Source organism: Oncorhynchus keta, chromosome 18 (genome assembly GCF_023373465.1).
Source record: "Oncorhynchus keta strain PuntledgeMale-10-30-2019 chromosome 18, Oket_V2, whole genome shotgun sequence".
Classification (NCBI taxonomy): Eukaryota; Metazoa; Chordata; class Actinopteri; order Salmoniformes; family Salmonidae; genus Oncorhynchus; species Oncorhynchus keta.
This window is the reverse complement of record NC_068438.1, coordinates 4,870,581-4,895,949: the sequence shown is the minus strand read 5'-3', so window position 1 is coordinate 4,895,949 and position 25,369 is coordinate 4,870,581. Positions and strand designations below refer to the sequence as shown.

Sequence of the window (25,369 nt, the reverse complement as noted above, 5' to 3'; positions counted from 1 at the left end):
GGGTTTGAATACTTATTGACTCAAGACATTTCAGCTTTTCATTTTGAATTCATTTTGTAAAAAGTTTGAAAAACATAATTCCACTTTGACATTATGGGTTATGGTGTGTAGGCCAGTGACATGTAACGTAAGGCTGTAACACAAGTCAAGGGATGTGAATACTTTCTGAAGGCACTGTATACAACACATTGATTGCTCATTGATCTATTTGTCAGTGTTGGATGCACATTATACCAGCACATATGCAATATCAATAATCTCGAACCTATAATAAATGTTAATCAACGTTAGTACTATGGGGCTACTGCATTAAACACACACCTCTGGCAATTATATTGGAAAACAATATTCTCCATCGCACTCCACTCTCCCCTCAAACAGGTCGTAATAAAGTGGCCAAAGCACTCTCCCTCCCTCAGTCCTACAGACATGTTCCATCAGCCAGGGCCAGGCCTGTTGTCCTCTCCTGAGAAAGACTATCGACATGCCCGGTTTGCAAAAGGAGACCCATTAGTGAGATAACACTTCCAGGGTAATAACAGAGCAATGGGACCTTCATTCATTGTCAGAGTACACCCTAACAGCTATTAAAGTAACTCCTGGAAACAGTATCCTGTTGGCCTTTTAAAAAAAAGCCAGGATGTGGCATCCTCATGCTTCACATGTCATTACCGTTTTAGACCTGCAGAACTCACACAGTCTTTGTGCCTGGCCTTTTAGATGGTATTTGCTTGAAACATGTTAACGTATTTGCCTTAATCACTTAGCATTAAAAGTTAAGATTAAGAACATCGTTAAGAACATCGTATGATATTTACATCTCCGGAGTCCGATAAACAGGTGGATACCATTTTTGTCTCTGTGTCCAGTATGAAGGAAGTTAGAGGTAGTTTTGCGAGCCAATGCTAACTAGCTTTAGCGCAGTGACTGGAAGTCTATGGGTGTCGGCTAGCATGCTCTGACTCTGGGGAAGTAGATAAAAGGCCTCATTGCCAAAATCACAAAGTAGTCCCTTAAAGGCAGCATTTCACAAACTTGGTCCTCGGGACCCCGAGAGGTGCACGTTTTGATTCGATGGTCCGATGAATACATTACAGAGAGTGAACTTGTTTATTAAGAACGTACGATTTCATCTACATGTTCATTTGTTCACACAGGAAATGACCTCAGATTCAGAACATTTCAAAGGTATAGGCAGTATACATCACCAGAGGGAGTCCAAGCCTAAAGACTGATCCAATCATCACAGTTCTCATTAAAGGTGACATATCGGAAAATAAATGTCATTTTTATTATAGACTTCTATAAATTGACATTTTGCATAATATCATGCATAAGAGACCGTAGTAACATCCTGCAATAGGCACAAATCCCTGAAGCCTAAGCAAAACTGCTCAGCATCACGACTCAATGTACATATTACCTCAATTAACTCGACACCGGTGCACATTGACTCTGTACCGGTAACCCCTGTTTATAGCCCCGCTATTGTTATTTACAGACGCTCTTTAATTATTTGGTCATCTTATCTCTTTCTCAAACTGCATTGTTGGTGAAGGGCTTGTATAAGTAAGCATTTCACTGTCAGGTATTCGGCGCATGTATTCGGCGCATGGGACAAATAGCATTTAATTTCATTTGAATGGACCCTGTACTGAACACGTATAGATGATGACTTTCGATTGTTGTTCAAGGAGAGGTGGTCCTTCACAAAACTGACAGACACACGGGCAGGACCAAGCCAATTACAATCCGTCTGAGAAATGATTCGATTGGATTAATGTTGTACGCTGTTAAGTCCTTGACTCTTGGCCCCTTTGAAAATTCAGCCAATAGCTTAGAACGTGATGAGAGAAAAAAAAATTCTTGACATGAGTCCCAGACAAGGGTCAAGCACAGCCTCAAAATCACAGTAGTAATAAGACACATCGTTCCATAATATGACTGGCAAACTGCTATTGTGACAGGCAAAATAAAGCCAGTCAAAATACGAGCCGGTACTCACCTCTTTCTCTCCACAGATATTGCTGATGATGGAATTGGAAGCAGGGCTGGCAGAGGGACCTAGGACTGCCACCACTCCCTTGGACAGGATCTGGCACACTGTCAACACACAGAGACAAGCATCCAGTCAGATAATACAGGACAGGACATGGTCAAAAGGCCACATTCAGCCTCTTGAATAGGAGTTGTATGTTGCTTCGTGCGTGGTTTTATCCTACACTAACAGTCTGAGCCAGCGGTTCCCAGTCATCTTTAATAAGTAGGAGGTTTTGGGGTTTTCTGCCTATTAACTTGATCATGTTCTATCGATGTATTAACTTACAGCTGCTCTGTGTATGATTTCCCCTCACCGATAGACCTACAGCTGTGGATTAAAATATGACAGATTGAATGGGGGTGCAATGATAGAACATAATTAGCAACAGGTTGGAATGCGATCTGGCCATGTGGAAGTTTTTCGCTAACCATTTAGAATCTCCTGCCAGGAAGCATTCTATTTAAGGTAACAATTGGGTACAAAAGTTGTACTCGAAAAGTGTCATGTCGGGAGTTAGTGCCAAGCAAAATGTGCCGTCATGCAGGGGCACAATGACCTGGTTAAAATAATAGCTGAGAACTACATTTAATCTAAACATTTCAGGTATTTTATCAGTCTTCAAAAGGCAGTTGTGATCTGTCTTTTCAAACATCCACCATCACACTGAATCAGTGTCTAAAAGGGAGCATTTTTAGGGAAATATAATTTTTCCTATGCACTCCCCTGCACACGAGTTTGGGTTTTAATCTTACTTGCAGGGGAAACAAAAAATGCAATTTCAGGTGGGGCTTGATCCCTGTCTTTAATTAACATTGTATGGTAGTGAGGAGGAGGACTGCTGTCTTAAGATGTGGACTTCTTTTGACCAGTCAAAAAGTAGTGCACTGTGTAGGGAATAGGGTGCCATTTCGGACACAACCGTGGAGGGAGACAGACTGGCTGGGGTGGGGGACGGGCCATGAACAAACACCAAATGTGGGTAAATATTTATAAAGGAAGAGTAAAGGGGGACAATTTTTTAGCCATTGGAGCAAAGCTCGGGATCCTCGCCGAACGAGATTAGAAAATGACAGGAGCAGTGAATCAAATGATTAATAGATAATCCCTTTGTCATCCAATGGAGTGTCCCCTACACTCCCCTCCTTCTCCTCTCCCACCCACCTGCCCCTCTCTCCTCCATTTAAAGCACATTTGCACCTGTCTGCACGGTGTCACCGAACTACCAAGTGATCTGATTAGCCTGACATGACGCCCCATGAGGCTTTTTACAGGGGTGCATTTTCTATTTCACACAGGGAACAGAATATCCTGTTCTCATTTGTTCTACATTTGTTTTTATCACTTTGTACATTTATTGTGGAATTCCCCCCTGTAAACGTAATTTGCTTGATGACGCACGATTGGATAAGGACAGCCATTTCATACAAGTGCATTTTCATCCACTTCACTCTCCTCGCTGCCTCTCCTCGATTACCTTTTTCAAAAGTAGGCCAGAGAGGACAGAGAGAGAACGCAGTAGTTGAGCAAATCCAATTGAGAAAAGGCCAATGTGTCCGTTTGGGATTCTTTTCCCGCTCCTCCTCGTTCTATGGCCAAAGCAATTTACATCCGTGACAAGTGACAACTTTTCCAATATGAATGTGGATCATTATAACGGAAACCTGCACCACTTCTGTCTAATCTTGGTCAGAAGGTCAGTGGGTTGTCTGGAGTCCATTCTGTGTGTTTACGATTGATTCCCTCAAATAAATTAATTCTTATTGAAAGCTGCAGCAGCTGCAAATAAGATAAAGCCAACATATGCACGGGACCTGGAGTTTAGTTCTGTGAACCCACAGAAATATACACGTTCATATGCACACACACACACACACACACACACACACACACACACACACACACACACACACACACACACACACACACACACACACACACACACACACACACACACACACACACACACCACTCACACGCAGTAAGTGAAAATAATGTGGGGCAAAAAAGTATTTAGTCAGCCACCAATTGTGCAAGTTCTCCCACTTAAAAAGATGAGAGAGACCTGTAATTTTCATCATATGTAAACTTCAACAATGAAAGACAAAATTAGATTTTTTTTTCTCCAGAAAATCACATTGTAGGATTTTTAATTAATTAATTTGCAAATTATGGTGGAAAATAAGTATTTGGTCACCGACAAACAAGCAAGATTTCTGGCTCTCACAGACCTGTAACTTCTTCTTTAAGAGGATCCTCTGTCCTCCACTCGTTACCTGTATTAATGGCACCTGTTTGAACTTGTTATCAGTATAAAAGACACCTGTCCACAACCTCAAACAGTCACACACCAAACTCCACTATGGCCAAGACCAAAGAGCTGTCAAAGGACACCAGAAACAAAATTGTAGACCTGCACCAGGCTGGGAAGACTGAATCTGCAATAAGTAAGCAGCTTGGTTTGAAGAAATCAACTGTGGGAGCAATTATTAGGAAATGGAAGACATACAAGACCACTGATAATCTCCCTCGATCTGGGGCTCCATGCAAGATCTCCCTGTGGGGTCAAAATGATCACAAGAACGGTGAGCAAAAATCCCAGAACCACACGGGAGGACCTAGTGAATGACCTGCAGAGAGCTGGGACCAAAGTAACAAAGCCTACCATTAGTAACACACTACGCCGCCAGGGACTCAAATCCTGCAGTGCCAGACGTGTCCCCCTGCTTAAGCCAGTACATGTCCAGGCCAGTCTGAAGTTTGCTAGAGAGCATTTTGATGATCCAGAAGAAGATTGGGAGAATGTCATATGGTCAGATGAAACCAAAATATAACTTTTTGGTAAAAACTCAACTCGTCGTGTTTGGAGGACAAAGAATGCTGAGTTGCATCCAAAGAACACCATGCCTACTGTGAAGCATGGGGGTGGAAACATCATGCTTTGGGGCTGTTTTTCTGCAAAGGGACCAGGACGACTGATTCGTGTAAAGGAAAGAATGAATGGGGCCATGTATCGTGAGATTTTGAATGAAAACATCCTTCCATCAGCAAGGGCATTGAAGATGAAACGTGGCTGGGTCTTTCAGCATGACAATGATCCCAAACACACCGCCCGGGCAACGGAGTGGCTTCGTAAGAAGCATTTCAAGGTCCTGGAGTGGCCTAGCCAGTCTCCAGATCTCAACCCCATAGAAAATCTTTGGAGGGAGTTGAAAGTCCGTGTTGCCCAGCAACAGCCCCAAAACATCACTGCTCTAGAGGAGATCTGCATGGAGGAATGGGCCAAAATACCAGCAACAGTGTGTGAAAACCTTGTGAAGACTTACAGAAAACGTTTGACCTCTGTCATTGCCAAAAAAGAGTATATAACAAATTATTGCGATAAACTTTTGTTATTGACCAAATACTTATTTTCCACCATAATTTGCTAATAAATTCATAAAAAATCCTACAATGTGATTTTCTGGATTTTATTTCTCATTTTGTCTGTCATAGTTGAAGTGTACCTATGATGAAAACTACAGGCCTCTCTCATCTTTTTATGTGGGAGAACTTGCACAATTGGTGGCTGACTAAATACCTTTTTGCCCCACTGTATGTGGCTTTTTGGACACATCAGAACACGTGTGAACGAATCAGATGTGAAAAACAGTCAGGCACATGTGGTTTCCCAACATTTCACGTGTATTCATGTCCGCTACACTTTCACATATGCATTTTCACACTTTAACTACAACTAGCTGTCAAATGATTACAAAAATGGATGGAGTATATCGCAGGATTCGCTTGATAATTTGCTCAAATTGAGCTGTAATTTATCTTGGATGTTTTCAGTGTATTTTGAAAGATTTCAGACAATGTGCCCCCCCCCCAAAAAAAAATGTGAACTTGAGTTAATTAACTGATTAACTCTGACAGTGCTCATTTTAACATGTTAAACAGGATAAATAACGAGACATGGAGCACTAGCTTTTGTTCTTTTCACTGGGCTCTTTCTAATAGTCACTGACCAACGTATGAAGAAGAGAGGTGTGTACCTGCAATTAACGCACTTGAATTATTATACTCGGGTAGGCTAAATTACCTTTATACAGAATGGCGTTACAGAATTTGCAATCTCATATGTGGAAAAATTGCTACTGCAACATGTTAACACCACCTTTTAACATGTGAGGAGAATGACACCATTTCACCACCATGTTCACCATGTTGAACGTGAGATTTTCACATGAGAAAGTGTTTCACATGTGAAATGGTATATCCCATTTTTCACAAAATTCAAGTGAGGTGAAAACACGTTTTTCTCACATGTGAAAAAGTGGTGTTAACATGTGAACTCTAAATTACACATACATTCGACATGCAATTTTTGTCAGGGCAACCACACACACACACACACACACACCTCTACAAAGCTTGGTGGTCTTGGCTGACTTTTTATCCATCCTACATGGCCATAACCAGAGCTCTAATAAAAGGCAGGAACAGCTCTGGTGTTGTGTAAAAAGCTGGGGCTGGGCGGGCAGAAAGACACACACACACACACACACACACACACACACACACACACACACACACTGGGCTGGGCAGGTAGTGCTGGCTGTGTGACATTTCCCCCTTACTGGTGCCACTGATCCATCCCTAATCCAATTTCTACCTGGGCACATCCACTACAGCACTAAATTAGAATGGGGTTTACAGGCAGCCAACCAAGCAGGGAGAGGAATACAGTTGTTTTTATGCATGAGGAGGAGCTACCGCGACCATAAAGCTCTACTAATTCTGAGAATTGCAAGGAAGGGTCCTCTTTTTTTATAACAATAGGGTTACTGTCCTCAATTTGGAAGCCCCAGTTCAATAAGGTTACTAACTGAATGATGGTATGAATCTAATGGGCGTACGTACACCTACAGTACAAGGTGCTTTTAACCCCCTAGAGTCGATTGACGCAGAGGTGCATCAATCTAAGTAACATGATTTTAAAAATCCCCATCCGTTTAAGTTTTTCTATATCCACCACATCCGCCTATGTTATACTTCCGCATCTGCGGTGAAAGGTGGCAGAGCTAGAGCGGTGTTTGCCAGACCATGAGACATCACAAAAATGGGTCTTGTCATGAAAACGTCTGTAATACGGACGCTATATGTCGTCATTGTAAATACGAATTTGTTCTTAATTGACTTGCCTAGTTAAAAAGAGGTTAATTTACGGAAAGGGGAGCACGATGGCGGTCTCCATTTTGCTCTATAACCCCCACAAGTGTCAGGGGACTCTTCTGAAGTCGGTACTGTTGATGACAACTTCTGTTTGTAGCATCAGAAGCGTTTGGGCTACAAACTAATGTGGAAAGGGGATATTCTCTCCGTTTTGCTCTACGACCCCCACAAGTGTCACAGGACTAGTCTGAAGGTAACTATTACCGTTTTTTTTAAATGAACAGAAGTATGAAAGTAGTTTCATGCCTTCCCAAAAAAGGGGTTAAACACAGTATGAGCTTTCTTATATCTCCAAATACTTCAAAACCTTGTTTCTTATGATTGATTTTTTGACTGTAATTTTTCCGTTTTTGATTTGTTAAAAAAGTTTGAAATATCCAATAAATGTCGTTCCACTTCATGATTGTGTCCCACTTGTTGTTGATTCTTCACAAAAAAATACAGTTTTATATCTTTATGTTTGAAGCCTGAAATGTGGCAAAAGGTCGCAAAGTTCAAGGGGGCCGAATACTTTCGCAAGGCACTGTATATACAGTTGAAGTCGGAAGTTTACATACACCTTAGCCAAATACATTAAACTCAGTTTTTCACAATTCCTAACATTTAATCCTAGTAAAAATTCCCTGTCTTAGGTCAGTTAGGATCACCACTGTATTTTAAGAATGTGAAATGTCAGAATAATAGTTGAGAGAAAGATTTATTTAAACTTTTATTTCACATATGTGTATTTCATATTTCACATTCCCAGTGGGTCAAATGTTTACATATACTCAATTAATATTTTGTAGCATTGCCTTTAAATTGTTAAACTTGGGTCAAACGTTTCGGGTAGCCTTCCACAAGCTGCCCACAGTAATTTTGGTGAATTTTGGCCCATTCCTCCTGACAGAGCTGGTGTAACTGAGTCAGGTTAGTAGGCCTCCTTGCTCACACAAGCTTTTTCAGTTCTGTCCCTATAGGGTTGAGGTCAGGGCTTTGTGATGGCCACTCCAATACCTTGACTTTGTTGTCCTTAAACCATTTTGCCACAACTTTGGAAGTATGTTTGGTGTCATTGTCCATTGTACCTGTTTCCTCCAGCATCTTCACAAGGTCCTTTGCTGTTGTTCTGGGATTGATTTGCACTTTTCGCACTAAAGTACGTTCATCTCTAGGAAACAGAATGCGTCTCCTTCCTGAGCAGTATGACGGCTTCAGTATGAAGGTACCCCGTACAGATGAACGGGGTACATTCAAGCGTTTGGAAATTGCTCCCAAGGATGAACCAGGCTTGTGGAGGTCTACAATTATTTTCCTGAGGTCTTGGCTGATTTCTTTTGATTTCCCCATGTTGTCTAAAGAGGCATTGAGTTTGAAGGTAGGCCTTGAAATACATCCACAGGTGCACCTCCAAGTGACTCAGATAATGTCAATTAGCCTATCAGAAGCTTCTAAAGCCATGACATCATTTTCTGGAATTTCCCAAGCTGTTTAAAGGCACAGTCAACTTAGTGTATGTAAACTTCTGACCCACTGGAATTGTGTTACAGTGAATTATAAGTGAAATAACCTGTCTGTAAACAATTGTCGGAAAAATTACTTGTGTCATGCACAAAGTAGATGTCCTAACTGACTTGCCAAAACTATAGTTTGTTCATAAGAAATTTGTGGAGTGGTTGAATAACGAGTTTTAATGACTCCAACCTAAGTGCATGTAAACTTCTGACTTCAACTGTACATGTATATTTTTGAGGGATACCTAATGGGGTCATAAAATTCTAACTCAAATATCTAAATGCTTAATTAATAATAATAATTAATAATTTTCATCTAATCAAAGTAGCTGGTGTAAAAATACCAGCACTAAAACCAACTTGTTGAAATGTAAATACATTATTCATATTTCATTGCACAAGGTCATGGTGATAGGCTATTGACATTGTTAAGATTTTTCCAAATCCTGTCCACCTCATTAGAGCTGTAGTATTTACTGTATATCTTTAGGCTAGTCATTCAAACAGCTAGGATTACAAGGAAACAAAACAAGGTCCAAAATCTAACATCCAGACATCAACATACCTTTTGGCTCCTGAAACGTCCAAATATGACTGCTCATTTTGCTCTTTCACACGATAGAGCACCTCAGCTATTTTCCAATCATTTGTTTACCACTGTTCTCGCTACTACAAATATTACTAAACAAGATAGACTCTCGCTGTACTCAAGGGATTTCTGAAAGCAGGGGATAACAAGGGGAGACAGGCACAGAATTTAAAAGACTGAAAAACAGAAGGACGAATGGATGGACGGGTAGACAGACACTGACAGACATTGACAGACAGACTGACAGAGACAGACAACCAGTAAGAGACACAGACAGACAGACAGACAGACAGACAGACAGACAGACAGACAGACAGACAGACAGACAGACAGACAGACAGACAGACAGACAAATGGACGGACGGATAGACAGACACTGACAGACATTGACAGACAGACACTGACAGAGACAGCCAACCAGTAAGAAAGACAGACAGACAGACAGACAGACAGACAGACAGACAGACAGACAGACAGACAGACAGACAGACAGACAGACAGACAGACAGACAGACAGACAGACAGACAGACAGACAGACAGACAGTAAGACAGACAGACAGACAGACAGACAGACAGACAGACAGACAGACAGACAAACGGACAAATGGACGGACGGATAGACAGACACTGACAGACATTGACAGACAGACACTGACAGAGACAGCCAACCAGTAAGAAAGACAGACAGACAGACAGACAGACAGACAGACAGACAGACAGACAGACAGCCAGACAGACAGAGACAGACAGACAGACAGACAGACAGACAGACAGACAGACAGACAGACAGAGACAGACCAAATGGACCAGTAAGACAGACAGACAGACAGACAGACAGACAGACAGACAGACAGACAGAAAGACAGACAGACAGACAGACAGACAGACATTGACAGAGACAGCCAACCAGTAAGACAGACAGACAGACAGACAGACAGACAGACAGACAGACAGACGTTCTAATGTGACACCGTGGTCTTTCACTTTTTGAAAATGATAACAGAGTCGGGAAGCCACCTCGTTCTCTCATCCTCAACCGCCCACTACTTACTGGTCTCTCCCATCTCATATTCACTGTCTCTCAGCAGCTCAAAGATGTCCACCTCCAGCTTTCCCGTGGTGGAGCGGTTACTGGACCGGTTGATGCTGTCCTTTGCCAGAGTGATGGCCAATCGCTCACCCCGGCTGCACTCCATTGGGTCGTCAAGTATGGCGGCTGCAGAAGAGAATGGGAAGAAAGAATAACATTAGAAGGGATCTTTGGCAACCCAGTATCACGATGGGCCACATTGTCAAGACATGGTGCGTATACTTCATGATTTCCTCTGTGCTGCACAAACTGTGCTGCAAATAATGCAGAACTACAGAGATCACACATATGCTTCATGGGATGGTTATACCATTACTAAATGTATAGTCAGTATAAACAAGTGACTACATGCTACAGTGTAAAAAAAAAGAAAGAAGCCAAAGCACAACCGCTTTACAAATCTTGTGATTCCTAATCCGGAGCAGCAGCCAGCAAGGTCCTATCTAAGTGTGGAACTCAATCAAATGCATGAGTGATGAGGCAACACATTTTAAAAGGGCTGTTCTGTTCACTCGGGATTTATCGAAACCATGTCGGAATGAACATATTTGTTTCACGCATGACGCACACGCTGCATGTGTCATATGTGTGTGTGTGTTTGTGTGTGTGTGTGGGGGGGATTAATATGAATGAATCAGACAACCAGTTGAGAGATCGGGCCTTGCTGTGTCCTAGCAAGCAAATTAACAACTCAGTGGTCGATTCACACGACAGTTTTAGGATAACTGAAAAGGCACATAGTGCCTAGCTTGCAATCCTGAGTGTGTCCCAAGACAGCAGGTTCAGGTTCAGCACTCCAGCGTAATTAGTCGAATTAGACTAGGGTGAAGTAAAAAAATAAAAAAAATTAAAAAAAAAACACGACATTCTAGGTAGAAATCAATGGACGAGGGAAGTGAACCCTGAGCTCACCACGCTGTAAGTAAAACAGAGAATTGAGAATATGAATTGTATAATTCCCTCCAACATAGACACAATCCACCAGAAGCTATTTACAATCGGCTTAAGTGCTAAATAATAGCTTTCTTTCTGTAGGAATGTTGCCTAATGGTGAGGTCAGTCAATGCAAGTACAGATGTGTGTATAACTGACCCCTGCATTTCTCTGTGCTTTGCGCCAATACATAAACTCAACCTGTAGAGCAAAAGGAAAGGTTCCCCTAAAGAGGAGGTCGTTTGCCTGACCATTTTGTTGAACGATAACTGTAAAAACATTCACACTACGGGCTCCATTTTAACAGCAATCACAGCTATTGCTGCTTTCCCTGAGTTGTCCAGCGAGTGAGATTAACAGCACTGTAATTAGATACGGGATCGGATGTAGATGGAGGGCAAGGACAATGTAATAATTACTGTAGCATTAGAGCTGATAAACCACAGCCACGGCGGGATAAAACTGTCCTCGCAGCAATTAGGGATGTTTACAAGGATTCAGATGAAGGTATAGCAAAAAGGTTGCCTGAGGTTTATTCATCCATATATTTTTCCATTTATCCATTATTTTACTGTGGAGGAAGAATGAGAATTTGCTTGGTAACATAGATAATTAAGATGTCTTATCTGCATAATATTCTTAAATGATTGAACTGTGGAACTCTTGTTATTAGCAAGTATCCTTTCGGACTCTGGTGTTGGCAGTTGCACTTCCTCCCTCATATGGGCCTCGGTCACTTGGGGCCCAGAGAGGGGAGAAGCCAGGCTTGTCTATCACATGTCCCTGTTGCTATGCAGACTATCAGAAAGAGAAGAGGACAGGAGGGAACATTGTCTTCATATGCGAATATGTATCTTTACCTATTACAAACCATGTGAAAGGATGGTGTGGAACCAATTCATTGTCTCCACAATGCCTGTGCCCAGTCACTCCCTGCTTCGGCCTTGTGGGAGATAAGGTCTGAGACAGGATGTGTGGGGTAGTGTCTGGAACCATTGTACGTCATCTCTGATGTTACACCGATCCTGGGATAGTGTTACACCGATCCTGGGATAGTGTATAACCCAGAGGTTCACTCCCCTCAGTGAGCTTGTCTAGCTAGGTGTGTGGTCAAGGACATGAGTTTTACTTGAGATCGGGGTATCTGGAGTTGACAATTGATTTATGCCATAGAATGAGTTGGTGTTTCTGTACTGTGAAGTACCAGGGAAAGAACAGTCTTCATAGCAAATTATATCTTGCTGGGGGATACTCCTTTCTCATATATCAAGTATGACCTTGTGAACCATTCCACACATCTGTTGTTTGTCATGGAGACTAAGGTGGTGTATCTTTGCTATAAAATATCTTTGTATCCTTTGTGTCGGGGCACGAAACGAATCATCAAAGGGTGGTTCGTCGACCAGCCATCGTTATTGCAGAGCTCTCACTAACAAATATGTATTTTAAGTATAACTCTGACTTGTGTGATAAGTCTGTCTCTCCTCATTTGATAATACAGAAATAACCACCACATTACTCGTAATTAAACTTTTGGTGAATAACGGGATTCAAAGAGGGAGATACTGCATTAGTTAGTATGTACAGATTGTGCCTTGCCTTGTCTCTGCTAGTGCAAACAGAACGTAGCCTACAGAATATAATTAACATGATGGGGAAGAAGCTTTTATCCAATTAAAATGTATATGGATTTGATTGCAAGAAAAACATGGACAGTTTGTCTCACGCAAAGTTTAATTTGGAGAAACATTTGCAAATTAACACTTTAAAAAGCAATGAACATGTGATGAGTTCCTGACAAAATACCATATTTTACATAATTTTTACTTGTCAAAATTGAGATTTTAGAGTCGCTATGAAGGGTGTTTGAATATGCAATTAACTGACTTGGTATTACTTTACTTTTACTAACTTTACTTTATTAGATGTACATGACAGTCAATTATAGTCAATCCGAATACAAAACATTGGGGTTTGTGAGATGTACAGTGCATTCGGAAAGTATTCAGACCCCTTGACTTGTTACCGCCTTATTCTAAAATAGATTTTATTTTATTCCCTCTAAAATCTACACACAATACACCACAAAGACAAAGAAAAAACACGTTTTTTGAAATTTATACAAATGTATATATATAAAAAACTGAAATATCACATTTGCATATGTATTCAGACCCTTTATTCAGTACTTTGTTGAAGCACCTTTGTCGGCAATTACAGCCTCATGTCTTCTTGGGTATGACGCTACAAGCTTGGCACACCTGTATTTGGGGAGTTTCTCCCATTCTTCTCTGCAGATCCTCTCAAGCCCTGTCAGGTTGGATGGGGAGCGTCGCTGCACAGCTATTTTCAGGTTATCTCCAGAGATGTTCGATCTGGTTCAAGTCCGAGCTCTGGCTGGGCCACTTAAGGACATTCAGAGACTTGTCCCGAAGCCACTACTGCGATGTCTTGGCCGTGTGCTTAGGGTGGTTGTCCTGTTTACATTTACATTTACATTTAAGTCATTTAGCAGACGCTCTTATCCAGAGCGACTTACAAATTAAAAGGTGAACCTTCACCCCAGTCTGAGACCCTTAGCACTATGGAGCAGGTTTTCATCAAGGACCTTTCTATACTTTGCTCCGTTCATCTTTCCCTCATTCCTGACTAGTCACCCAGTTCCTGCCGCTGAAAAACATCCCCACCGCATGATGCTGCCACCACCATGCTTCACTGTAGGGATGGTGCCAAGTTTCCTTCAGACGTGATGCTTAGCATTCAGGTCAAAGAGTTCAATCTTGGTTTCATCAGACCAAAGAATCTTGCTTCTCATGGTCTGAGAGTCCTTTAGGTGCCTTTTGGCAAATTCCAGGCAGGCTGTCATGTGTCATCATTTTACTGAGGAATGGCTTCTGTCTAGCCACTCTACCATAAAGGCCTGATTGGTGGAGTCCTGCAGAGATTGTTGTCCTTATGGGATGTTCTCCCATCTCCACAGAGCAACTCTGGAGCTCTGTCAGAGTGAACATCGGGTTCTTGGTCCCCTACCTGACTAAGCCCCATCTCCCCTGATTGCTCAGTTTGGCCAGGCGGTCAGTTCTAGGAAGAGTCTTGCTGGTTCCAAACTTCTTCCATTTAAGAATGATGGGGGCCACTGTGTTCTTGGGGACATTCAATGCTGTAGAATTTTTTTGGTACCCTACCCCAGATCTGTGTCTCGACACAATTCCTTCGACCTAATGGCTTGGTTTTCACTCCGACATGCACTATCAACTGTGGGACCTTATATTGACAGGTGTGTGCCTTTCCAAATCATGTTCAATTAAGTGTATTTCCCACAGGTGGACTCCCATCAAATTGTAGAAATGGGGCGGCAGGTAGCCTAGTGTTTAGAGCGTTGGGCAAGTAACCGAAAGGTTGCTAGATCGAATCCCTGAGCTGACAAGGTAAACATCTGTCATTCTGCCCCTGAACAAGGCAGTTAACCCACTGTTCCTAGGCCGTCATTGTAAATAAGAATTTGTTCTTAACTGACTTGCCTAGTTAAATAAAGGTAAAAAATTATTTTTAGAATTTCCCACAGGTGGACCAAATTGTAGAAACATCTCAAGGATGATCAATGGAAACAGGATGAACCTGAGCGCAATTTCGAGTCTCATAGCAAAGGGCCTGAATATTTATGTAAATGAGGTATTTCTGTTATTTATTTTTTATAAATGTGCAACATCAAAGAATACAACTGTTTTTGCTTTGTCATTATGAGCTATTGTGTGTAGATTGATGAAGAAAAAAAACGTAACAAAATGTGGATAAAGGGAAGGGGTCTGAATACTTTCCAAATGCACTGTACCTATAGCCAATATTTATACACAAAGCACACTGCATAAAGACATGACCAACAGACAGTGTATGTAAAATACATGTTTTAATGTTTAAAAAGTAGACTACAATGAATGTCTCCCTGCCTGTTTGCATAGCATGTCTATCCGCCTGTTTGTCTGCCTGTTCACCGTCAGTTCCACAGCCCAAATTGGTCTCACTCCCTCAAATACTGCCTCTGGGCAAGTTTTATTCTGTTTCTATAGCGAGAGGAGAAAGGGCCAGAGCTGGGCAAATCTCCCATATCACCCCCCTCCAAAGCAGCTCACAACAAAGCCAGGGAGACGCAGACATTGGGCCGACACATAGTTCTGTATAATGTAGTCACTTGGAATGTGGTACGGATAATCAGCTGCTGAAACAATGCATGCATACGATCCAACAGACTGGCGAACTCAATCCCTGTGACATTCTAGAAGCTAGAACAATCAACAGGAAGGTCTGTTATGAAGAGGTGACATTTGTGAGTGGTCGATATGTAATGGTTGAGTAATAGGAATTGTGGCGGAGGTACAGTAATGCTGTATTCAGTCTGGAAGACATGGGGTAGCCCTTGAACCTTTTAAACCAATCAATGGGCAGCCGAGAGGTGTGACAATACCTGTCTTTCTCTCTACACGCGTTACATTTTTGAAAGCTCTTAGGTGTGCCGAAGCCTGGCGATAACCTGATATGGAGAAGAGGAAGGACGCAATGGGGGTGAACTGGGCTTTGGTCACGTGGTGATTTTGAATCAATGATGTAGTGCACTATTATTGCGGCCACCTTTATTAATGGTAAACATAGTTGAACGTTGCAGATAGAAATGTCCTCAACAGAGCTGGCGTGTGAATTGTAATATCAACAGTAAATGTCAGAGATGTGTTTGTTCTACATTATAGAGACTGAACAAAAACACAACATGTAAAGTGTTGGTCCCATGTTTCATGAGTTGAAATGAACAATCCCAGAAAATGTTCCATACGTACAAAAAGCTTCTTTTTCTTTCACATTTTGTGCACAGATTTGTTGACATCCCTGTTAGTGAGCATTTCTCCTTAGCCAATAGAATCCATCCACCTGACAGGTGTGGCATATTAAGAAGCTGATTAAAGAGCATGATCATTACACAGGTGGGTGCACCTTGTGCTGGAGACAATAAAAGGCCACTTTAAAATGTGAAGTTTTGTCAAACAACACAATGCCACAGATTGGCATACTGACTTGCAGGAATGTACAGCATAGGAATATTTCTGTCTTCAATAAAGCCATTTTGTGGAAAAAAACTCCACACAATTAATCTTCTCCTTTCCCCCTTCTGATGACCAGGTGGCGAATCGCATCTCTGCATGTCTGGCAGACATATCAGTGTGGATGACGGATCACCACCTCAAGCTGAACCTCAGCAAGACGGAGCTCCTCTTCCTCCCGGGGAAGGACTGCCCGTTCCATGATCTCGCCATCACGGTTGACAACTCCATTGTGTCCTCCTCCCAGAGCGCTAAGAACCTTGGCGTGATCCTGGACAACACCCTGACGTTCTCAACTAACATCAAGGCGGTGTCCCGTTCCTGTAGGTTCATGCTCTACAACATCCGCAGAGTACGACCCTGCCTCACACAGGAAGCGGCGCAGGTCCTAATCCAGGCACTTGTCATCTCCCGTCTTGATTACTGCAACTCGCTGTTGGCTGGGCTCCCTGCCTGTGCCATTAAACCCCTACAACTCATCCAGAACGCCGCAGCCCGTCTGGTGTTCAACCTTCCCAAGTTCTCTCACGTCACCCCGCTCCTCCGCTCTCTCCACTGGCTTCCAGTTGAAGCTCGCATCCGCTACAAGACCATGGTGCTCGCCTACGGAGCTGTGAGGGGAACGGCACCTCAGTACCTCCAGGCTCTGATCAGGCCCTACACCCAAACAAGGGCACTGCGTTCATCCACCTCTGGCCTGCTCGCCTCCCTACCACTGAGGAAGTACAGTTCCCGCTCAGCCCAGTCAAAACTGTTCGCTGCTCTGGCCCCCAATGGTGGAACAAACTCCCTCACGACGCCAGGACAGCGGAGTCAATCACCACCTTCCGGAGACACCTGAAACCCCACCTCTTCAAGGAATACCTAGGATAGGGTAAGTAAGGGTAAGTAATCCTTCTCACCCCCCCTTCTCCCCCAACAAGATTTAGATGCAAGTGGCTGTTCCACTGGTTGTCATAAGGTGTATGCACCAATTTGTAAGTCGCTCTGGATAAGAGCGTCTGCTAAATGACTTAAATGTTAAATGTAAAAATGATTGGCTGGGCCTGGCTGCCATGGATCCCTGCCCAGTCATGTGAAACCCATAGATTAGAGCCAACATTTATTTCAATTGACTGATTTCCTTATATGAACTGTAACTCGGTAAAATCTTTGAAACTGTTGCATGTTTAGTTAATATTGTTGTTCAGCATATTTATGTCTGGACATTCCAAATCACTGTGCCTTGCTGAACAGTCCCATGCCTACGAATAGGGAAAGTGGCAGAACGGCCAGACCTGAGTTTCTCCATTGAAGATACATTGCTACATATTCAGAACCTTAGAACATTGCTTATACAGTCATTGCATATGCAGTTCTCCATGCATACTGCCGTGCCTACGGAGAGTGATTCACATACTTCAGATGGCCTCGCAAACAACGGTTGAGTATCTCATGGGATGTGGGATGTGTAAGCATCTGTGTTGCATCTCAGCGACTTGAGGACGTTAGACGATTCCTTTGCTTTCTCGTCTGCAGTGAATTATTATCCCGCTGCAACATGTGTTCGCAGGGAATCTTTCATGTTTATCCTAAGAACATGGCAACCTTGAAATAAGAGAGAGAACACAAAGACAGAGCACTGCCTATGCCAGTTGATCCAAAACTTAATAGCATAACATTAAATATGACTGCGTGCGCTCTGGTCTGGTTTTTACAACCATTCAAATGGCAAAGCACCTCATCAGGTGTTCTAGCGGTCCTCGGGGGTGTCCTAATTCATCGCTGCAGTCTCTTATCAGAAAGGCTCACTGCGTGATCACACCGGGCGACATAACAACCAAGCCAGAGCCAAGAAACATGCAAAAATACCATCTATGTAAGATGTGTGAAAGTACAGTACAGAAAGGGAGCATTTCACACATGTTGCTTAAAGATCTCAGCTATTCTTAATATTCTGCTCATCAAAAGTCTCTCCACTCCGTTACAAGAAAGGGCCAGAGGGATATTTCAGGAGATTATTGAAATACATCTAGTCTTCACTACCAAGCTGAGACAAAAGTGCTTTCAAGGTCATATTAGCCGGTAATGTTTAATGTTGTTCGCATCTGAAGGACCCACTCCTGACTTTAATAATTATAGGGTTTATACACGGGCACTGTTTCAGACACCCTCTGAGCTGTATTTACTCTCTCCTCTGGAACATTGATATCTCCTTCCTCTGAATGACTGAGAGGTTTATTTCAAACCCCAGTCAGATTCCTTCCTAAGTTATTCATTTTATTAATGCAAATTGTCTCACTTGTAAATCAAATGTAATATTTCAGTCTGTTAATAAATGAGCTTGGTATTTTGACCATGGGAATACAAATCTCTACTGATTACTTCAGATACTAATTAGCGTGTACAGAGGACAGGCGATTTTTGATCAGTGATTTTACTGTTGGACGAGGGTAGAGGGGGGATTGAAGGTAAGGCAGCGAGAAGCATAGCCAATTGGCCGTTTGTCATGCTTGTCTAATAGATGTTTTATTCACTCTAGTGACATGACAAAGTGTACTAAACTCAATCTTAACAGAATTAGAAGCCTTCAATAGATTAACTGGAGCTCTGTTGATCTGTTGATTTGTATTTTACAACTGTGAGTATGAGCTGTACAAATATAAATAAAAATAACAATAGTGAAACATTAAAAAAGTTATCCTTTTTAGGTAAAACTATACTAAATATATTCACGCCATTAAATAATTGATTGTAAAACACACTGTTTTGCAATGAAGGTCTACAGTAGCCTCAGCAGCACTCTGTAGGGTAACATCATGGTGTAGCCGGAAGACAGCTAGCTTCTATCCTCCTCTGGGTACATTGACGTCAAGACAAAACCTAGGAGGCTCATGGTTCTCACCCCCTTCCATAGACTTGCACAGTAATTATGACAACTTCCGTAGGATGTCCTCCAACCTATCAGAGCTCTTGCAGCATGAACTGACATGTTATCCATCCAATCAAAGGATCAGATAATTCATCTAGTACTGAAAGTATAAATTACAGCTAGCACTAGTTGAACAATTTTGAACAAATTAATTTCTTCCAAAATGAAGGAGAAGCAAGAGAGAGAGAACTATATTTGGTCATATTTTTTCAACTTTCACTTAGCTAGCAAATGCAGCTATCTAGTTTAGCCTGCTAAAACACACAGCTCAAACAGAGAGGGATGCTGTCTTAGCTATCTAGCTATGGCTATCCAACACAGGAACTCTTGCAGGTCAAGGTAAGTATTTGGTTTATAATGTATTGCCACAGGGCCCGCCGGTGTAACTGCTAAACTGATTTCTGACTGTACACTGTACTGCATGATTGTAGCTGGTTTAGTAACAGGTTAGTTCTAGGCAAGATGCAGGCAAGAGCGTGCAAGCCGGTATTGAATGTGTCATTGTCTGTCACCTATTCTCTCGATCGTTGTAAACTTGAATTCATAGGCTAAGTTGTAGCAATCTCATGATGGTTACAGGTACAATTCTAGTGTCATGTAGTAGCCTAAATCGATGTTACGTTGAGCTGGGTGAATGGAATATGAACGACAGTCATCCAATATGCTGTAATAGAAATAAGGCCATGATCATGAGAAAATAAAATCATCTTCCCTCATCTTAAATGGAACCAACTGCCACTGATTCACACCCCTAGACCTTTTCCACATTTTGTTGTGTTTACAGCCTGAATTTCAAATGGATTCAATTTCGATTTTGTGTCACTGGCCTACACACAATATCCCATAATGTCAAAGTGGATTTATACTTTAAGAAAGTTTGACAAATGAATTAAAAATAAAAAGCTGAAATGTCTTGAATCAATAAGTATTCCACCCCGTTGTTATGGCAAGCCTAAATAAGTTTAGGAGTAAAAATAGGCTTAACAACTCACATAATAAGTTGCATGGAATGTGTGCAATAACAGTGTCTGACATGGAATAAGTACTTGATCGATGTAACTCCCACATACGTGTATCTGTAAGGTCCCTCAGTCGAGCAGTGAGTTTCAGAGAAAGATTCAACCGCAAAGACCGGGGGAGATTTTCCAATGTTTCGCAAAGAGGGACGATTATCATTAGACGGGTAAATATTTTCATTTAAAAGCTGAATGTCCCTTTGAGCATGGTGAAGTTATTAATGACACTGTGGATGGTGTATCAATACACCCAGACACTACAAAAGATACAGGCGGTCCTTCCAAACTCAACTCAAATCAAATCGTATTGGTCACATACACTTGATTAGCAGATGTTATTGCGGTTGTGGCGAAATGCTTGTGCTCCTAGCTCCGACAGTGCAGTGATACCTAACAAGTAAAATCCAACAGATTACACAACATATACCCAATACACACAAATGTAAGTAGGAATGAATTAAGACTATACACATTTGGACGAGCGGAACGGACTAAGATACAGTAGAATAGTATAAAAAACAGTATATAAACATGAGATGAGTAATGCAAGATATGAAAGCATTATTAGGTGAATGAGATCATGTAGAATATTATAGAAAACAGTATATACACATTAAGTGACTAAGATACCGTAGAATAGTATAGAATACAGTATAAACATATGAGATGAGTGATGCCAGATATGTAAACATTAAGTGACTAAGATACCGTAGAATAGTATATAATACAGTATATACCCATTAAGTGACTAAGATACCGTAGAATAGTATATAATACAGTATAAACATATGAGATGATTGATGCAAGATATGTAAACATTATTAAGTGGCTAAGATACCATAGAATAGAATACAGTATATACATATGAGATGAGTAATGCAAGATATGTAAACATTATTAAGTGACTAAGATACCGTAGAATAGTATAGAATACAGTATACATATGAGATGAGTAATGCAAGATATGTACTGATGGCGCGATGCTGCCATCTCAGTTGCCAGAGAGGAAGGAAACTGCTCAGCGATTTCACCATGAGGTCAATGGTGACTTTTAAACAGTTACAGAGTTTAACGGCTGTGATTGGAGAAAACTGAGGATGGATCAACAAACATTGTAGTTACTCCACAATACTTAATTGACAGAGTGAAAAGAAGGAAGCCTGTACAGAATACAAATATTCCAAAACATGCATCCTGTTTGCAACAAGAAACTAAAGGAATACTGCAAAAAATGTGGCAAGAAAATGTGAAATAAGTCAAGGGGTATGAATAGTTTCTGAAGGCACTGTAATTAAAAGAGGTGTCTAGCATTCAATTCATTATTATATTCATGTTATAAAATGTGTTCATTCACATCATTATGTAGTACTTTACACCCTAACATTTCAACGTGGCAGACCAAAGACATGCATCTCTCCATAGCTTAGCCAAATGTTCATGAGAGCTTGTGTTCCCCACCATCTATTGAAGCACAACCTGTGGCTTCATTACACTGGCAACATAGTGAAAGATTTGTGATAAGAACATACGGATTGGTTGGAAACGCAAGTGGATTCAAAATAACTTTGCTAGCAGTAGTGTCCTCATCTTGTCAGGGACTATACTTCTGAGAACATATTGTTTACTGCCTTAGTGGAGCCCCAACAGGAAATTAATGACACAGTTGAGTATGAAGGGAGTATGAGGGTGCTTTGTTGCCATGGCGTTGTTCAATTCTAACATTATTCATCTCAGAAATGGGCAGAGATGAAAAACAGCACATTACAACATATTGATCCACCTAGACTTGTGATTAATGTAGCTATGACAGCAGTGTCACTGCCTGGGTATCCACCATAATATCTAAGGCAAATGCAATGAGTAATCAGAAGGCTGATAAGAGGCTGGAATTGAATCTGATGGTGGTTGATTAAAAGGAAAATATCACACAAAATCGCATTATACTGTGACACTTTCTGTATTTTGAAAGTTCCATAAATTGAAAACTTCATCACTGACATGCAAAACATTTTGGGCTTTACCAACAGTGGGCTAATGAAGAAAAAAAAGGGTAGATTTTTCCTTTAAGAGACAAGTTCTGTCTCAAATGACATATGTGGGGTTCTAGGTGGCTATGTTAAAAAAAGTTAAATGTTATATACAGTTGGGGCATTAGGGAAATCCCAGCAGGATCGAGAACCTGTGTGAAATCTTTGGAAAAGCCAAATATTAATATCAGCAGGAAGTTACATGGAGTAGATTTCAAATGAGGAATACAAGATGACATGTTTCTCATATCAAAGACCTTCAGTTTAGAATCATTGGGCAAAACAAATCACCAGATAGATATGTAGTGCAGAGCAAGAGTTCCCCTCAGGACGTGGGATGCATGTATTTAGTTCCCAGAAAAGACGTGGTAGAGTCCGGAAGAAATACTTTCTACGATAGAAAGCGGTTTTACAAGAAATTATAGAGAAAGGGCACATAGGAAACATTCTCTGACACTGATCAATCGTGTGTGTCGGTGTGTGTGTGTACTCTATGTGTGGTCTAAGGGAGGTCATTAGGCACGGAGGACTAATGACGGCGTTAATGGGGGTGATAGCTCATCCCGCCTGCCATTGGAATCCAGTCCCTGGGATGTGTGGTGCAGGGGATAATTGTTTACATCTCCAGACCTCTGTTTTAATCCCTCTCCACCCATTGTATCACCTGGTGGTGGGCTGCATTGTGGGAAGAGAACACCAGGCAGGCTCTTTAGCTGAGAGACAACTTCACAAGTCTAGGAATTATGACAGTGAGAAACTACTCACTGAAGAAGCAACTGTAAAACGCTGTGGGTGGCTTGCGTTGTTTATTAGATAATCATGTGGTGTTGACTGTGTTCCTTGTGTCTTTTCTGTTTGTTGCTCTTTTTTGTTTTGTGTGTGAGAAAAATCTATACAAATTGTATTTATAAAACATATGTACATTTAACTGCCTATGTTCTTAAAGCATACATTACACTAATAAACTTGACATTATAACTGGGCAGAGCACTATTAAAGCTTAGAGTGGAACTGATAGCATTTGAACTACTATGCACATATGAAACAAACAGACAATCATAATATAAGTCACAAATGTCAAATTCCCAGTTTATGCTACAAAAACGGTTTTAAAATAGGCTACACTTGACTCAACATTCCATGATATACAATAAGTCATTGTTGGCAGAACACAGTTCAATGCGTAATTAATATAATCAATCAATACATTTCTTTGTAGTCCAAAAAATATTGATATAAGGTTGTAAATCACTCGGAATGCACTCGGGATGCACTGTTTCAATTTCAATGGCTCAATATTTCGGACAAAAACAAACAAATGTTGGGAATGTCAATGCAATCAAACTAGCAATGGCAATTGTCACAAGTCAGTCATAACGTGGCCAATAGGCTAGTGTATGTATTTATGTAGTAAGCTAAAATAACAGAGCCTAATGTTAGCTAGACACTGTAGCTAGCTAGCTAGCTGCTAGGAAGTTGTCATGACATTGGAGGAGTGGGTAAGGGACTGACTTTTTCCCCCTCATATCGTTTTTCGGTTGCCAGTGAGCAAGAGATGCAGGTGTCATTTGGTTAGCTAGAAAGAAATGTGAATCGCTTTGCTAGCTAGCTATGCTGAACATGGAACAACTGGTATCCTGATAGCCCGAGTGAATATGCGAACGCAAGACATACTCTATCTGCTCCATTTTCAGAGCACCCTCATCTGAGTGTGCCAGAGCGCAGAATAACCGATGAATTTAAGAACACGCAACACCCGCTGAATATGACCGGTGTCAGTAAGTGTAGAAAAGTCATAGTCAGTCACAAGCGCTCTAGATAACATGTAAACAGCCCAGCCAGCTCTGCTAGGGCGGGAACAAAGGTCAGAGTGAGGTATTCGCTAATTTGCGGTTGGAAGCTAACGCTAGCCAGCTAGCTTGGGAGCATGGTTGGGACACGCATGCACATTGGCAGGCAAGCTGCAGAAGGAAGAGCAGGCTACTTACTATTCCCCATTGTTTATCAGTGCAATTTTTTGACGGCCAACTAGCAACAACGGTTTTAGAGGGTTTATCTAACCCTTTGTTAGATTTTAGCTCATCTTGCTCTGGCTAGCATTAGTTGTTGATGCATCTAGGGAAAGATTGCCTACCTTTTTATGGTTGTTTGATCAATGGGAGTCAGGACTATAAAGTTCACAAATTTAAGAAGACTCATGCGGGTATCTACATAATTTGCAGAAATCCATTCAGGTGTATTTTGTGGCAGTTGTCGAATGCATTCTAATGATCTAAAGTCACGCTGTTGCAACTGCCTGTAAAAACACAGTCCAGTTCAAAGCGAATGATGGCAGGCCCGAGTGGAAAAATGGCTTGTTTGCCTAAAGGTCTACTGTAGCTCTGATTGTCTATGAAGCACCTGTCTGCGTAGACTCCGGTCCTGGAAGAGACCGATTTTTTTATTCGGTTTTATTTAGCGTTGTGCCTATTAACTGTCCAAACGCACGGCTGCTTTCCCACTTTACATTTCTATCGAATTTGTACAAATTTCTTACTTTACACAATTCCCAAACATTCTAAGAATTTATGAAAATGTGACCATATCTAAGTGCTCGCTTGTCAGAAAATGGAAAAGAAAAAAACAACTAAAAAGTAATATTCTTCCTAGGGGGGATATGAACAGATGTTAATTATATTTCATAATTCTTTCAGTTCCACTTTAAGGGAGGAATTCCTCTCGCAAACACACATATGTAATGCTATGAGTAAATGGGCCGTAACGTTTTTAAATTATTTGGAGAGGTAATAACGCAGCTCCCAATTGCATTGTGTACTCTATGTAGGCTAGCTATAATGCATGCCACCTATGATTCTGAACATACAGTTCATGTAAACTGTTACCCAACTATCTCAATGAGTGTGAGTGTCGTCTACCGTTTTATATTACTGTTGTAGAAAATGGAAAATCTCCGGCGCCTTTTAA

The 25,369-nt window shown here is 41.4% G+C and overlaps 1 protein-coding gene across 3 annotated transcripts in view; it reads right to left on the bottom strand.

Annotated features, from left to right (window-relative positions):
- Positions 1–25,369, bottom strand: part of grik4 (glutamate receptor, ionotropic, kainate 4) — a 321,139-nt gene that overhangs the window by 147,508 nt on the left and 148,262 nt on the right. For 2 of the 3 annotated variants that reach the window (XM_052467210.1, XM_052467212.1), the window contains exons 3-4: positions 10,390–10,554; positions 2,006–2,103 (exon numbers count right to left, since the gene is read on the bottom strand). In XM_052467210.1, the coding sequence (XP_052323170.1) occupies positions 2,006–2,103; positions 10,390–10,554 (263 nt within the window). Of the gene's footprint in view, positions 1–2,005; positions 2,104–10,389; positions 10,555–24,539; positions 24,794–25,369 lie in introns of those variants that run through there. The other variant, XM_052467211.1, reaches the window with a different exon arrangement.